This window comes from Pygoscelis adeliae, unplaced genomic scaffold, assembly GCF_000699105.1.
Source record: "Pygoscelis adeliae isolate BGI_AS28 unplaced genomic scaffold, ASM69910v1 Scaffold75, whole genome shotgun sequence".
Taxonomy (NCBI): Eukaryota; Metazoa; Chordata; class Aves; order Sphenisciformes; family Spheniscidae; genus Pygoscelis; species Pygoscelis adeliae.
In genome coordinates, this window is record NW_008824772.1 from 2,248,956 (window position 1) to 2,266,239 (window position 17,284).

The 17,284-nt window shown below is 38.0% G+C and overlaps 2 protein-coding genes across 10 annotated transcripts in view; one reads left to right on the top strand and one right to left on the bottom strand.

The window, feature by feature from the left end:
• Positions 1–15,836, bottom strand: part of ZNF207 (zinc finger protein 207) — a 21,869-nt gene extending 6,033 nt beyond the window's left edge. For 3 of the 9 annotated variants that reach the window (XM_009323694.1, XM_009323692.1, XM_009323693.1), the window contains exons 1-12: positions 15,716–15,836; positions 15,138–15,276; positions 14,348–14,518; positions 13,564–13,639; positions 13,024–13,071; positions 10,729–10,799; positions 9,432–9,592; positions 8,521–8,613; positions 7,080–7,322; positions 6,197–6,359; positions 1,712–6,013; positions 1,261–1,315 (exon numbers count right to left, since the gene is read on the bottom strand). In XM_009323694.1, coding sequence (XP_009321969.1) covers positions 5,853–6,013; positions 6,197–6,359; positions 7,080–7,322; positions 8,521–8,613; positions 9,432–9,592; positions 10,729–10,799; positions 13,024–13,071; positions 13,564–13,639; positions 14,348–14,518; positions 15,138–15,276; positions 15,716–15,721 — 1,332 coding nt within the window. In that variant the 5' untranslated portion in view covers positions 15,722–15,836 and the 3' untranslated portion in view covers positions 1,261–1,315; positions 1,712–5,852. The remainder of the gene's footprint in view (positions 1–1,260; positions 1,316–1,711; positions 6,014–6,196; positions 6,360–7,079; positions 7,323–8,520; positions 8,614–9,431; positions 9,593–10,728; positions 10,800–13,023; positions 13,072–13,563; positions 13,640–14,347; positions 14,519–15,137; positions 15,277–15,715) is intronic. The other 6 variants (XM_009323695.1, XM_009323696.1, XM_009323699.1 and 3 more) reach the window with 5 other exon arrangements.
• An 897-nt stretch (positions 15,837–16,733) lies between these two features.
• LOC103916731 (chromosome unknown open reading frame, human C17orf75) overlaps positions 16,734–17,284 on the top strand; it is a 9,934-nt gene continuing 9,383 nt past the window's right edge. Inside the window, exons 1-2 of the mRNA XM_009323782.1 lie at positions 16,734–16,769; positions 16,972–17,125. Coding sequence (XP_009322057.1) covers positions 16,734–16,769; positions 16,972–17,125 — 190 coding nt within the window. The remainder of the gene's footprint in view (positions 16,770–16,971; positions 17,126–17,284) is intronic.

A 17,284-nucleotide genomic window follows, 5' to 3' on the forward strand; every position in this document is an offset into this window, starting at 1 on the left:
CAGGCAAAATGCAAAGGGCAGAGTAAAAACAAAGAAAAGTACAACAGGAATGTGAAATCCACTCTTGTAACCAAGTTAAGAATTACAACTCTATCCTTTAATTAAAATTACTGGAAATCACATCGGGGGTCAATATTTAGCAAAATCTTGAAGAAATGAAATACAGTCTATGTTCACCAAAAAACACAAATTTTAAAAAGATCTCAAAAATTTAAAAGAAGTTATAAAACCTGACTCCAACATTTGTTAATTTTCTATTTCACTGCTGATAGGCTGCAAGACCTCCTCAGACAAAACCTGTTCTGAAGCTGAAGTTGTCTTTAAGAAACCTCAAGCATTCAAAGCCAATGCATCTGCAACAGAGTGAGCAGCAACACTAAAGCTCATTTTTCTCCACAAACGGTAGAATTTTTTGCTAGTCACTATGCGAAAGAAGGAATTTCCAATAACCATATACCGAAGCAAATTCTGAATATGCAACATAATTCCACAAGGTTTCAAAAAAAGCGCTATGACTTTCAGTATTGTTGCAATAGACAAAATATTGTCAAGTTTGGTGTGTCTGAGAGACTGACAAAAAGGTTTTCCCTGAAACTGACAAACTGAAAAACGTGCAGCTTCGATTTCTCATTCTTCTATTCTACTTTACCAACATGAATCTCTATTTCTTCATAGGGCTCTACATTAATATTTGTTGTGGTGCAGCTCACACATGCAGCAGTATTAACATCTTAACCTCCTCCAAGGAAACCGTATCCTATAATTTAGACTACGCAATTTTGTGACCCTAAATGTCACTTACTAGTTAAAACCTAAATATTTTAAGCACTTCAATAGATACGTCTCCTCAGAAGAGGAAACATTAGTAATTGATATTTATAAGCCACTAGCTCAGAGACTACACAAAGTCACATTACCAAAACCAAAAACAAATATAGCACAAATGCAATGCAGGGGGAGAGGGAGAGGGGGCAGTGTGGCTGAAGGACTGCCTGAGCGGCCTTGAAAGAAACGCATTCCATTAGGAGAAAAGGTACCCAAACATCTTAAAACATGTTCCCTCCCCTTAAGACTCTTAAAAACACGATAATAAAAAGATAAATATTAATATAGAGCCCATCTACCAAAAGAGAATAAAAAACCTAAATTAAAATAAATTTAGGGGCCTTCACCAAACTTGCTGCAAGTTTGGGGACATAAATATCCAACAGCCATAAAGCTGTGAAAGCCCCCAGAATGAATAAAATAAATCCCACTTGCCTCAGACTGAACAGGGCAACACTGAGACTCTGCCTCAGCCTGTCCTATGGCAGGGCTATAGGAAGAAGAAAAATTTAAATTTTAGAAAAAACATGACCCAATTAAGTGAAAGACATGCATTCAAGTTAACAAAATTCCAGTGATCAAGCAAACAAAAGAAGATGACTGCTATTGCACCTGTTTTGTTAGGCCCAAACAAAACTTTTTACAGTTGGTAGCTATTTCTGAATTGGACAGTTTTGCTTTGTATCTTGATCAATGGAACATAAGTCAGTCGTCTTGGGGCATTTTTCCCATAACTGATAGTATTTACTGTACTAGTTCACAAAAAGTAGAGTTAAAGATTCCATCAGCCACTGAAAATGTTCACCCTCACCTTAGTATTTATGTAGAAGCTAGACCAGTACAATTATTAAGACGTTTACTATTATTTTTAAGTGTCATTAGTTACCATTTTAAATTGCAGCCCCAGCTCATGGACTGGTACATCAGAGTCTCAATTTAACTGAAGAGTCATAATGCCCTTCTTGCTGCTTATAAAACTGAAGTAATCTTGATATTTTATTTTTTATCTTGTATGCAGAATTCGATTCCTGTAAAATAACTGCAGATTATATATTCCATTCAATTTTATCCAAGTTTTAAATAAGTTATACATTTCTATGTAAGTACTATTCAAGAGCTCCATACGCTAAAATAATTGCAGAAACCATAGAAGGCAGATGCAGCTGCATGTGTTTCTAGAAGCTTGTTTACATTCTCCCATGCATGCACAGAGCGAGGAATAGTTATCCACTGAATTTATTAGATATACATCCCAGCCTCAAATTTATTATCAGCACCTAAAAATCTCATCTGTGGAAGAAAAAAAAAAAAATCCAAAAGTTCCAGAAGAAGAAATTTTTAGTCCACATAAGCCAGCTAAATTTTAAAGATTTTATTTAAAGCAACCTTTGCCAAAGGCAGAAAGATATTCTAAAGGCAGTACAAAACCGTCATATCAAGACTTGTGAAAAAACAGCCCGGGCTTTTCCAAGGTTCTTTCATGCCAGTCTCATCCCTTTTGCTCTAAAAATCGGCAGATATGAGATCAGCCTCTCATAATGATACCGAGAGACCATGCATAAAATAATTTAGAACCTTTTAAATGAGTCCTAGGTGCCATAAATTCTAAGTATTTTGCTAAACATATTTTCCCACCTGTGTCAGAATATTTTCTTGCAGTCTGTTTTTTTGGTACTCAACATTTGCATTACATTCCAATTTAAAGATCAATCAAAATCCACTTGCAAGTTTTAATTTTACTATAAGATCTGCCATGGCAAATTTAGGCAACAACTGAAAAACAAAGCTTCTGCCATGTATAATTATATCACCAGAATCCTGCAACAGATATAAAAGAGATAGGTTTCTCTGTAATCATAAAAGCTTCTGCAATCTCTTTCGAAGGAGAGATTAACTAAAGCAAAAAACTGTCTGCATGCCTGCATTGTATTACGGATTTTGCTGGCACAACGATGTTGTTAAACTTTGTACTGTAAACCAAGCCTTAGTCTTTATACAAGCAATTACTACATTCCAAGTAGTTTTCCTCTTTTTGGGAAAATGCACCATAAATCCAACTCTCTGAACATTAAGAAGCAGTGTCCAAAGAAATGAAGGCAGGGACCAACAGACAACATATGCACTGAAATACCCGCCTGTTTACAGAAGAGTACACACAAGAGACACGAGAGTAACTAAAGATAGCCACATCACAGCTCTTACAGCACAGAAATGACAGGAGCAGGAAAGTAAGTATCCACATGAAAAATAATGGAAAAATTGTTCACCTGCTCGCTGAAGATTATTAGAGTACCATATGAACAATACGTGGCAGTATTTAGTTGAGGGATTATCGTAATATTACTACTAAGGAAAGTTCAATCCTAAAATGTGTCCAAGTCTACGTAGTATTAGCTACAAAATGGTACTATTATTGGAACAATGAGACATTGACTATTCAAAAGAGGGAAACTCTTAATTAAAACAACTTGCAGAATATGCTGAGTTAACAGTACATGCAGTAAGGTTTAAAAGTATTTATCCCAGGAAAAGTAGGGGTCTGAAAACAACATACCAATGAGTTACAGAAGGACACCGAAGGGAGAAGGTATTTACTTTACTAGGGGCAGAAGGGCAGAGCATTCTTACAGCAGCAATATGATCTTCAGAAAAAGCAAGAAGTTCTATAGTTTTAAAAGCACAAGTTAAGATCAATTTATAATGTATGAATTCTATGTGTAGTATTACAAAAAGGATGAATGTAAGACACTGTAAAAATCTCTCCAGTGTTTTGTAATTATCCTTATTAGATAAAGAAAAACAGAAGAAAACCAGAGTATAAAAGCATTGCCTAAGCAAAAGAGTTTCATCTGTTAGACTAATATATAAAGCAAGATGAAGAGCTAACAAAAGATCCGACATCAAGGCGCACTCAGCACATTCGCAACCCAAATACTGCACATCTGACAGGTGATCAGCAGATACCAGTGATCAGAGAGAACTGCTTCTCAACAGAGGCTTGGAGTTATGGTCTTAAAACTGCTAAACACTTCAGAAAAAGTGCCTGATAATTCTTAATGGTTAAACTAAGGCCATTGAGCTGTAATTAGAGTGTACTGGATTCTCTAGTGTTTTTATGAGCCATTCCATGACCCCAAGTTTGAAGCTGAGAGGCAATGTAGTATTTTAGCTGTACGGTATTTCTGGACTATTAAGAGACAGTACAGAATAAAGCCACATGAAGTACTTAAGTGCAACTAAAAAACCCCAAGTCTTTCAAGAGCCACAATGCTCAGTATTATAATTTAGTGAAAAAACTCCACCATCAACAAAAACATCTATGGAACATAAACTAACATAAAAATGCTGATAATCTTTCTAACATACCCTAAAAGAAGAGATATCCCCATAAATTAAATTGCACGGATAAGGCTTGAGGCTGGAACATGTATTTAAAGTTGACCTGCAAATGAAAAATTCACCACTCCTTTTTTCCCCTGTTGTGAAGAGACCAAGGAAGCTCTCACGTCCCTTCCCTCCAAGTAGTCTCCCTCTACATTTTTATTCTCATCAGAAATAATAGCACACTAACACAGTGATGTTAGACATTCAGAGAATTACAACCTTGACAGTAATTTATCACTCTACTTTTATAAACAGATAGAAGACTAATTCATATGGGGAAGACCTCTCTTTGGTAACTGTAATTAGGAGAACTGACAAAAAGGTCTCTTACTCTAGACACTTCCATTAAATGGCTTGAGAAACTCAGCCACCATCTGATCACAGCACACAACAGATGGTTCGTCTCCTAGGCTCTGTTGATATCTGAAATTCTGAACGTTTAAAGTAAAAATACAGCATCTAACATATTACTCTTGCCCCCTCTGTCTCTGTTATACGCTGAGAAGGTGGTCAAGCTACTTTTTCTCTTTTGCAGGTCAACTTCAATACAACATCAACTGGAAGTCACTCACCCATGTGACATGCACCTAAGCTTCTAGAAATCTTCATCTAAAAGGCTCCTGAAATTCATATGCATTTGCACATTAAAAAGCATCAGTCGAAGAATGAACTAACAGGACACATCTGGCACTAGGATGCATCTTAAAGCAATCACTTTTACATCCTACAAGTAAGTGCCAGGACTAGAAATCATTTAAAATTTATTGAGGACAAGAAAGCACAAATAAAGAAACATATGCATTAAGAGAAGTTACAACCAAGAGTTAAGATGTGCCTCCTGCAGCCTCATTTTTGAGGAGTCAGTTAATAAGTGTACAGGTCTTTGTCTACTCAGACGTGCAGCTAAGGAGTGACTTAATTTTAGAACAAGGAATTCAGATTTTAATCAAAACAGCACCAATAACTGTGTTCATTACACCAATAGCTACCATGGCATGCATCGGTACAAACCTTTCAGGCAGTTGTCCACAGCTGGTCATGAATAAAAAGGCATATAAATTTTTCTCTTCTTTTATTACAATGAAGTTTATAACAGTACAGAAAAGTCACACGACCTTAGTGGGTCAATTTACTTAAACCCTGAAACAGGAGGAACTCTAAATACATTAAATATCGTTACAAGTTCAGACTTAAATGTACAAGTAGTTGGGAACAGTTACAGCCCTCACCAAACTATGTTGGGGACATGAAGTCCAACAGCACTTGAAGTGCTGTGAAGGCATCATTTCACAAAGAGCAACATAATGTTACAGAACTTGCCTTTAAGGTGGTATGTTCATGTAATTCCAGCGCCTTCACAATTTAACGAACCATATTTACTATACTTCACTTCTAAAAACCTAGATGAAACATGAAAAAGAAGCCATACAGTATAAATTGCAACATCAGGAAAAGTTCCTGTTATTATTCCAAATAATTTTTCCCATGTAAAATAAGAATGTCCAATAGCTCCTTGCATGTGGGAAGATACTTATTTTTTTAAAGTCACAATGAAGCCTTAATTGACGGAAGCTCGGCTATATTAACAGCACAAGATGAGAAAAGGTTTAATCTCCAAACCTATTAGAGCGTGTGTAGTAGCATCAGTAGCGGCCACCTTGCGACATTACAGGAGGTCTCATTCCCATTGGAGGTCGAGGAGGTCCACTTTGGTAAGGGGGCACCATCGGAGGTCCCTGACCGTATGGAGGCATCGCTCCAGGAAGATATCCTGGCATGCCCTGGTGATGAGCACCATACTGACCTATAAACAGAACATTTGAGATGCAAAGAAGATTTTTTTTTTTTAAATAATGGGCAGAAGTTGCATTTTGTGAAAAGCTTCACACTCCCCCACTAGTATACGCCACTTCAAGTTTTAAAAAATGTTTCGGGGGGGGGAGAGGAAATCTTTTCAAGAAAAGAAAGCTGAGAAACTTATGATTACCATGAGGTGGCATGGGAGGTCTCATTCCTTGTTGTTGTGGAGGAATTCCTGGCTGTGGTGGCATCATACCTCCGATTGGTCCAACTGGTGGATTACCCAAGGAAGCTTGTCCTGGCCGAGGAAGATTACGCTGATATTTAGGCAACTGTGCCCTTCTCTCTTCCTAAAACCAGGAACAGACAACCGTAACACATTGTAAGGCTAAAACTCACCACCAGCAAAGTAAATAAAAGTGTAACAAAGTAGATTACAGATACTACTTCAACTACCTTACCAGTTCAAAGACTGCTACTAGTAACATTACACAGTAGCATTTGGATTTTTCCCCCTTCCTTCAGAGCTACTGAGTATTAATACTGGCCAATCTAGCATTTTGCACACAACACAAATTCTCGTCCTCTCTCAACTGAAGAAAGCCTTTTCCTCATTAACAAGTTGAGACAAAAAAGCCGAACACAAATGTAAAGGTATCTGAACTGAAATTAAGGTTCATTTGTTTTATCCACGAATTCCGTATTTCTGACTGCTGTAATAGCACCAAGACCACTTCAAGCTGTTAAGTCTTTTGTCCTACACTCATTAGCTGTATCTATTTAACTTCAAGCTTAAGTCATATGCAGAAGTAGCCCAAATTATATTTTGGGTTGAGTAATCTCCTATCACCAAGAAAAGTAAGGCTTAGATCTGCAGCAGGATCATTGCAATATGTCAGTCATCACTTTGCAACCGAAGTTTTCTTGATGCACAGTTCTGTTACATTAATTCTGCAGTTTGCACTCACGCCATTATTAAAATACACATAATGCAGAAGAAATTCTATTTTATCAGCCACATCAGCATAAATCGCATTTTTCAATAAGACAATGAAAATATTTTAACTTACCAGTGATATATCCTCATCTGGATGGATCAACTTACTGGTTGCACTGGTTGTTGTGAGGGTAGCAGGCTTACTTGTTATAGATGTAGCTGGTTTAGCTGCAGTACTGTTTGTCGTGCTAGTGGTTGAGGCTGTAGACTGTGTGTAAGCAGGGAATGTAGGTTTTGGGGGTTCTGTTGTTGTTGCAGGTGTAGAATTCAAAGGTTTGAAATCAGTACCAACTGGACCTGGAACAGCTGCTGCAGCCTGTGGAACACAGAGATAGATCAATATTTATTTCTCACAGCGTAAGAAAACTTAAATGATGTCTGTTAGAGCTCTGAAACCTTCCAGTGAGATACATAATTAAAACAAGCTTGACAAAAGTAAAGTTCAGCCTTATCGCACACTAGAGCAACTGAAAACAAGACAAAATAAAACCCAGTATATACACATATACACACACACACTGGAAAGTCTAAAGTTTGCAGGTCAAAAGCCACAACTAGAAAAAAGGAACAACAACCACCACCCCCCACTATCAAAATTTTTATCTCAAATACTGAGTCTGGTAAATGTCTAAATCTTTCTGAATCACTGTTTTGTTAAGAGCCTATAAGTATAAACTCATCGTTCTCTCACTAAATTATTAGCATACTTTAGCAACCATTAGTTTAGAGTACAGCTCAAAGTGTTAGTATTCATTAAAATTAGGTATTTAAGAAATGTTTTAAATATTTAAGAAAGCCCTATTGTGTCAGGGTTTTTAAGTGTTGTCTCCATAAAAACACTGCAATACTTTCACAAGTACTATGTCTCTCTATACATCTTTTAACTAGCTTGGGAATGAAGAATCAGCTGAAGGCAGGTATGAGGTCCACTACAGATTCCAGCATTTCATCTTTCCTACTTTTTTCTTTAACTGTTAGACAAGAAAAGTTTGCTTTACCAGCCTTTCTCTGAAGATGCAGCAATCTCCAAAGCAAGCTTTTGTTACGACAGAATGCTTTTGTTTCTAGTCACTATACATTTACTATACATTTATAATTATCTGAACTTTCCAATCAAAACAAAGGATTTCAATTTTTTGCATGTAATGCAAATCACAAAATTCCCTACATCGTAATGTACCATATTAAACAACATAAACTAAAAAGCCTTCACCATGCATCAAGCTAACCACTGCCCACTAAAATGCATTTAACTGCTTTCATGCTTTTTTAACCCTTTAGAACCAGGATGTAACATTTCATTCTTCCACACTAAGAGATATTGGGCACTTTGACATGTTTATGTCTAGTAAGATGCAACTCCCAATCAAGGACTCTGCAGTTTTACCCGCTAAACATAATCAGGAATCTAACAGAAATTATCTGAAGATGTTTAGTCAATTTTAGATTTTACAGAACGGTCCAAAGGGTTAAGTTGCAAAGCAATTCGTTTTTAACTGTGACTTCCTGCGTACTTGTGCTGTGCTAGGAAACAGAGCGTTAGAAGATGCTGACAGACTTTCTGAATTGGAGGAAGCTGTACTTGAGCTTGTGACAGGTGTCCCCATCTGTAGCATAAAAGAAAGGAAACAGTGAAAAGTCTCCAAACAAATGGGTGGAAAGTATCCAGACGAAAGGATTTCTTATGCTAAGTCCTTTCTTATGAAAGGACTGTGTTTTTGTAAACGAGTATCTTCCCTGCAGAAGTCCAAAATGCAAATAGTACACTATGAAGGTTTCTGCAACATACTTGAAAGCAAGTAAAAACTTCACGACTTATACACAGTAAGTGCAATCAAAGGGTAGAGGTCACACGTCACTATCAATTACCCACTTCCCTCCCCAAAACATTTAAACAAATTCTTACTACCTTAACTTACTCCTAAACTTTTTAAAGTAAAAAAACCTCCTAATTCAGGCAATGTTTAACCAGTTTAACAAGACTGTAGAATAAATTAGTCCATCTATGGGTAGAGAGCCCATTATGAAAAGAACAGGAGAGAACAAGTCATGTCAAGATTTATACTTCGGAAATTTTAGGTAAAGTTCTATGCAATCAGATTCCTGTAGCTAACTAACACATCCCTTCACCCACCCAGAGCACCCTTATAAACGACAAACTAAAGGGATTAAAGAATTGTTTTGCCTACTCCTTTCTTCCCCACGTGCTTACAGAACTTCTGTCTGGTTTCATGGCTGTTATAAGACAAACAAAAGAATCTTTTAAAATCCGTTCAAGCACTACGCTGAATTAAACTTAAGAATCAACACAAGCAAGAAACTCCAGTCACTTCTCGGGCCTCCTCAATAATAAAGAATAGACACTGTTAACACAGTGGCAATTTGAAGAATATAACAATAGATTCCAGGCTATGAGATACCTTACCTGCCCTGCACTTGGGAAGAGTGGTTTAGTAACTGGGGGCTGGGGGGTAGGTGCCGATGCAGCAGGAGCTGGAGGCCTGTTAAGAATGCCCGGTGCTGTAACAGGCTGTGCTTGTGTCATTGGAGGCATCCCAGGACGAGGACCAACTGGTGGTGGCATACCTACAAACCACAAAGAACTGGTAACAAATCAGGCTGAAGGGAATAAGAATACTCCTTTAGAGGATTCTGTTCACAACGTTCCTTAGAACAGTCTTCCCCAAGGAAGATGTATTTTTAAGGCAACAGTAAAATAAAACATGACAAAGGGTAATGCCAGCAGTCACCAATAAATGTCCATGCATAGGCAGTAACCTCAAACACTTCAGAGCAATACTGAATTAATTTGTGTTTTCTACTAGAACTTCAACAATGAAGTTTATAAATCAATGCAATTAATGCAGTAACTGTTTCCAACACACTGCACCTAAGCTGCCAAGCGCATGGATAAGACTGTTACAAAATCCAGAAGATGTAGCCATTACAAACAGTATCAGAATTTTGACCAAAACACAGATCAGCTTTGCTGTGTGTCTTCAACACAGTGGAACAGTGACACAAGGCTACTTTTTGTAGCCTATCATCACAATACATGCACTCCATATGTGTGGGGCTCTAGGAGAGATTCAGTGATGGGAAGTTAACAGCTTACATGGGTTCCATCATATTACTGTGCAGCAGAACTAGGCTGTAACTGTCCTAGTGGCTTGCCTCCTTCTCCAGTGAGGAATGCGGACAAACCAGCAAATCTCAAGCTATCACAGCATGGCTGCTGGTCAGGTGGAACACCCTCAGAACTTAAGGCTGCTTAAGAGCTGCACAAGCTTGAGAAACATTTCTTCTAGCTATGGCGAGAGACCAAAATTCCAATTAGTTTCTTCACACAGCAGGTTCATTACTTGGGTATTTCTCATTTCCCACATTCTCAATCATTACAATTTTCCAGCTGCAGCCACAGACATTAAAAAAAGGGATGAAGAGAGACTAGGCAACACAAAAGCCAGAGAAAGTGCAACAGGAAGAGAAAACTATATTCTAGTTTTTACCTTCACAATGGTACCGAACACAAATAATTATTTATAATCAAAATCCATAAATCAACCCCATCACCTGTACACAAGAGTGGCTTCTGTGGCAATCAATCCACACCAAGGTGGTGGCATAAGTGTGTATACTCCTTACATAAATCTTAAATCTCAGTGGAAATAAACAGATATAATTTAGCTCTCCCCATAGTATGAGTTCAATAACTGACCTACCTGGTGGCATACCAGGCATAAGAGGTGGTATTCCTGGCCCAGGAGGCATCATTCCACCCATCGGCATCATCCTATTAAACAGGAAATGAGCACTGGTATGAACACTCATGACAAACTCTTAAGACAATTGGTACATACCTGTATTAGATAAAAAATTATGGTAAATAATTTCAAGAAGCTCTCAACAGAGGCAATTCAAAATCAGCTGACTCCACAGTTAAAAATGTTTTTCCACAAGGGGGAAAAAAAAAACCCAAACAAAACAAACAAACAAAAAAACCCACAAGAAAACCCCCAATCACTTTTTATTTGAGCTTTAATTCCTCAAGGTTTCATTTCCACTATTACCCAATCTCCAGAACTGGTGTCTCTCTTGAAGTCTATTTCAGGCTACTAGTTTCAGCAGAGTGTTCCAAGAACCTGATCGTAGTACACTCAGAAAATGTGAAAGTAGGAAAAACAGCTAACTCCAATCACACTAAAATCACTGTACGTCTGACACCACAAGTCTATTTGTGGTTATAGCACCCTCATGCTATTTTAACATACCCTCCTTCCTCCAGTGAATTGCAGAGAACCCAAATCTGTAAACTATCCACAAAATACTGATAGAAGCAGAGCAAAGACCACAGGACAAGAAAGCTTCTGGAGTTCCAATTACATTAAATATTCCCTATGCTAAGGATAGAAAAGTGGGATTGTTTTTTTTTAATGAGAAGTCCTTATTATGGCATATTTTTCCTTCATATTAAAAACAGGTTTGGGTTTTTTTTTTTTCCCCTTGCTACTGATACCTGGAGAAAAAATTGGTCTGTATTTCCTAACAGAAAGGCAGCATCTAAATGACTCCTTTTATCCTTATCTACTAAACCACACTACAAATTAATACGTTCCCCATCTAAACTATACATACAACCCTTAACATAAGCAAATTCCTCCTGCACAGGGCTGCAACTCCATAAAAAAATAAGCTGTCTACAACACTAAATGCTTTTAAGCTGGGAAGCTATAGATGAAGATATATGATTCCTTTACAGGGAACAAACCAAGTGTAGCTTAAGTTTGCTTAAATTTTTCTGGACACTCGAAACTGGATTAGGGAAACAAAATAAAGGAATGCTTATTACTTTAGTTAGCAAGATAAGCAGATACAGAGCAGCCAAGCGCACACCAAAACCCCACTAAGAAGCAGTTTCTATTTGTATGATAAAGTCAAGAAACCTTCACCACTGCTGTTTCAAAATCAAAATAAATCATCATAAACAGGGGAGCGTTCATTCTGCAAAGCGAACTGCTACCCAGTCTTATTTTTATTCTCAACTTGTCTACCACTGCTACAAAAGGAAAAACCAATGTAGAAGCAGTAATGACCAGGAACACAGTACCATCACCCCTTTTTTGGGTTAATGGTTGGAGAAGGCAAAGTCAGTCTTGCCACCCGTTTTGACACCTATCTGTTAGACCCAAAAAAAAGTGCTGGATGCTTGCTGCCTGCTGCCACCAGAAAGATGACTTTCAGTTAAACTGCAGGGATAGCGCTAGAACTGGTGTCACACTGAAAACAAAGTTGCTTCCTAGGTCCTAGTTCTTCTTTGCTCATTTTTAAACAAAAGATCATCAGGTTAAGTAAACAAAATTTTATATTAAACCAGGTAAAAACATAATAAAACAACCCCCCCCAATTTCACCAAAATGACAGTGCAGTGAATTTTTGGCAAATTATTTTGTCTTTTACTACATGACATTACATTCACCTGAAGCTAACAGAGAGTTTAAGGACTAAGCACCAGCAAGCCTGATAAAATTCTGTTCAGTTTCCACCCAGAAAAGCCACAGTCATGATGAGCATCCACAAGATGTTCGACTATGACATGATTTTTAAAATCAAAGACTGTTAAAACGACATTTATGTCTCAGAAGAGAACAACCTTTCACCTCGATGAAAACTTAGAAGCAAAGATCCTGCAGTATGTCCTACAGTGTAAAAGATCGAGCACATGGAGCTATACTCTGGTTGAAGAGAGGTTCGGTTCAAGAGAGGTTCTAAGTCCCTAAGGGTCTATTTCATGAATATTTTGTAGAATGCATTTCTCATAACATATAGTTTTGTAATATTCATTTAGATAAAGCATAAAAACTTCAGATACTACACAATAACAAAACCTAACTAGACATTTCCCCCAATTTCTTAGGCAATATTCAGAGGTTTTCAGTAAGACAATTTCAAGCTTATCAAAAACATGACATAAAATGGCATAATGAATGTACCTAGAATTACATTAATGAGATGCTTACATGTTTCCACCACAAAATGACTGCATGTATTTTCTCTGTTGATGTAATCTGTGAAAATTTATGACAAAATCAAAAATCTAACTGTGATTTTCCAAACACATTGTGATAGGGTACGGTGTCAACCCCAAACAAGCATAAAAACCAACATCTTACTTTTGCCCAAAATACAAGAAAAATTTAAACTATCCAGTATTTTTTTCCTGCTAGGTTGATGACTGATAACCAGATGCACAATATATGTGCAATACACAAAGGAACAGCGGTTCACAGAAGGCTCTAAACCAACACAACAAAACTTGAAATTATTATACTATTACCCAATAAAGTTAGGAGAAAGGCAACATACTTTATACATAAACTCACAGTTTGGCCATATTTTTAATGTTGGTTTACAGCCATCCAGTTCTTTGGTTAGTCTTAATATTAAAGTTACAGAGTTCACAGGTTCCTACGTACATTTTTCTAATTAGCTTTACTTTTTCTGTGACAGTTTAAAATGCACAGTTGAACATGTAATATTAAGTCTTTCTTGCTACTCACCCAGGTGGCATTCCAGGCATAACTGGAGGCATTCCAGGCATCATAGGTGGAACACCTGCCATTAATGGTGGTATACCTTAAAAGAAAAATGAATTTTAAACAACTCCGACAACATACAGTCACTAACAAATCTCATCAAGTAAATTTAGACTGGATAAATGCTTTACAGGAAGCTCTAAAAGATTGTTTTTTGAAGTAACACTGCTTGCAAACAATGCAATATAAAAGATTATCCACAAATCTGACTTAGGTTCATTGTTCTCAGTCCTGCAAGACTACGTAAAATTTCTTAGTAGTCTCCAAAGAACATGCCTTATCATTACAGAAAATATAATGAGACGAGACCAGTTTTTGCTCACTGTCATTGCTCGAAATTCTTTCAATGTATTTGTGGCCTGTGTATAAACTGGCTGTTCTACGTTAGCGGTCTCTAGATATATGGCAGCCTTTCTGCCCTGTTTCCAAAATCTTGCTACAAAATACCACAAACATCATTGGTAGACTAATGTTTAAAGTACTTCTCTGTCTTACTATCATATTAACATTCCTTCAATCTAGACGCATTAGGTATCTTAATCTACTTCACAAAGGAAGATGTGTGCACGCACACAGAATGGGAGAAGGAAAAAAAAAACGTGAAGAAACTGCTTACGTGCACCTCACAAAACTATTTTGTGACCTCTAACACCCAGTGTTAGAAAGGGCAGATTATTATTCCAGCATACAAGCCACAATTTGTATTTCTACTCAGCTTTTCAGTAACCAACTTATAACACCATCTTACCTGGAGGCATCCCTGGTGCACCTGGCACAGGAGGCAAACCTGGCTGCGCCATCGGGGGAATGTACCCCTGCTGTGGCTGAACTTGCTGGGGTTGAAATGAAGTTGAAGCCGCAGATTCATCATCTTCATACTCATCGGAATCATCCTGTTGCTTCTTTTTCTGGCTCTCTGCTAAAGAGTACAGCATATATGGTCAGACTGAAGGCAAATTACATTCTATGAAATTCATTTTATCTGGGGTATTCTAGCTGGAACAAAAATAATAAAATTCAAATCTTAGCATGTTCAAAAATTCATAGAACTACAAAGAAGAAAAACTATGTGAGCCTACCTATACATACAAATAATAAAGGGAAGGAAAGTGAGTCACACTGTAATGACCCTCAACATAAATGGGGGTCTTCTTTCATGTCAGTCTCATGCTGTCCAGAATAAACCAAAGCAGTTCAAACAAATGTATACTTAAACAGCAAAGAAATAGAAGTATTTGGGCATCATCAGGCTTGTATCACCCCTAGCCTTTCCTCCACTTACCCTCAAAAATAAAATCACCATCCCCATATCCATTAGGCAATTGTTATAGCTGCACTGGCACACAGCTATTTCTGAATAGGAAAAGAAAAATATCTCTCATCCTTCTACATGACTGGCAAATGTCTAGAGCTGCAGTTGGAGAATGCATTAAACCCAACCCTCACTCTTCTGAGAAGCGAGACCTGTATCACACAGCTTAGTATCAGTAAGAAACAGACTAGGGAAACAACAGATAACTAGCTAGATTACACTTTACCCTGAGTTTTTTGTTCAAGTAACCTCCTCCTTTCCTCCATATCTTTTTCCGGAATGCCCTCCATGCCATAGATTTCCAGTTCAATGTCTGTTCTTCCAGGAATAGCATTTGGAACAGCATCTATTGTTTCTTTATGTACCTAAAGAAAAAAAAAAAATCCTCATGACCACAATTCAAGTTAGATTCTACGTGTTCTTCAGACCGTTTCAAGATACAAAAGGAACATCCTTAATGGGAAGAATATCTCTAGCCAAGCATTTTCTTGGTATGTGCTTCCTAATCACCGTAAGATAGTATTAGCTTCTAAAACCAGTTTATATAAACTTGTCTTCTGAACACCAAGACAATACAATTCCTTCACTCCTCCTGCACCCCAAAAATGACGGCAGAGATCTCTACTGCATACTCTCCATATGACTGCTGACAAAGCAGGACTCCTGTTCTGGAAACAAACCATCGCTATCTTTTTCTCATCAGTTTTTAAGACTCTGGAAGCCCCCAAGCCCCTACCTTTTTAAGTTCACTATTAATTCCAATTTTAGATACTGATAAAAAAATGCTCATGTAAGTCTTCTTACCTGCATGCAATGTATAGCTAAACCAGGTCCTGTATACAGTTTCTTATGACATATATGGCATTTAAAGTGCTTTGCTTTTTGATGTTGTATAAGGATTTTTTCATCATCAAAATCCCTGTTACAATACCTATATTGAAGACTGTTAAGGAAACATTTAATCCTGAAAGTGACCTTCTATATAACACTAAGCTAATTAGCACCATTGCGATTTTTCCTACAGCAAAAAAAAAAAAGCATAGGAAGCACCTCTGAGCATTCAAAGCATGACGAATATTTCATGGTGTCTGAAACCAAACCTCCCCCCCATACCATCCAGCATCTCCCTCTTCAGACAGGTGCAAAGCTAGAAAGATGTGTGCACACAATCAGAATCATCATTTGGTTCCATATTCTTTGACACATGCCTTTCAAGTCCTAGTTATTTCTAAGTGGACTCATTCCTTCTCTGCACAGGTGTAGATTAAAACAAAGTTGCTAAAGCATTAAAGGAGAAATAGACTTGAAATCCACAAAAGGGAAGTGATGCTAAATACTTAGAAGTGCCTATTTAATAACAAGTATCAGTAGCTAATAACATTTATAAAAGAGAACAAAGGTTTTAGTTAAAAATTCCTTTCCTTTTTCAGTCATCCAGCTATCAATTCTTATGACACCGCATAATTTGCTGCAGTCATTAAAGAATTCTTTGGTTTTAAAAAAAAAAATTTTAAGTGAAGATCTTTCTGGATATCTATGTGACAGAAGAGGCAAACTACAATTTCCTTTCTGCAGGTCAGCATTAGTATTTCAGCAAACACTCCAAACATATCTTCCTAAGCGAGACAAATACACGTGTTATTTATTAGCTGCTCCTTGTTAACACAATGTGTCCCTCACTTCCACCAAAAGTTGAAATATATTAATACCTAAAATAGAAGCACAGATACCTTCCAACATAAGAAGGTAAAATATCTCACAGCAGTTTATAAATTCCTTTATTAAACAATTCTAGACTGGACAGAAACATTTTGGAGAAAAGATGAATCTGCAATCACCCCTCAACAAAAAGCAGATTGTAAAGGAGTGATCGAAGAAAAATCCACCGGTATTTCTGAATACAGAGAAATTGTACATGACTTTGACGCAGCAATTACAAATTTGAAAGTGTCGTCCCCCCCCAAAAAAAAAAGTTTTCAAAAGGTCGCTTTTAACCACATCTGCCCCACTTCTTCTTGAATAACTGTATTTATCAGAGTTTTCTTCCGTTGACATCACAGCCCCCGGGGGATAAAGACCGTTCTCCATTTTCCCCACGACCTCGGCAATCCCGCCAGGCCTGGCCCCGGGAGCGCCAGGGAGAGCCGGCCGGAGAAGCTGCGGCCTGCCCTGGCTTTACAGACCGGACGCGAGGCGAGGCCTCAAGCGAGGCAGGCGGGAGCGGGCGGGCGGGGGCGCGCGGGGGGGGGGGGGGGGGGGGGGGGCGGGAGCCGGGGCAGCGGGCGGCTGCAGAGGCCGACAGCCCCATCTGCTCCCGCTCTGCAGAGGGACGCGGGAGACGATTTCATCCAAGTGGACAAAAGGAGGGCGGCG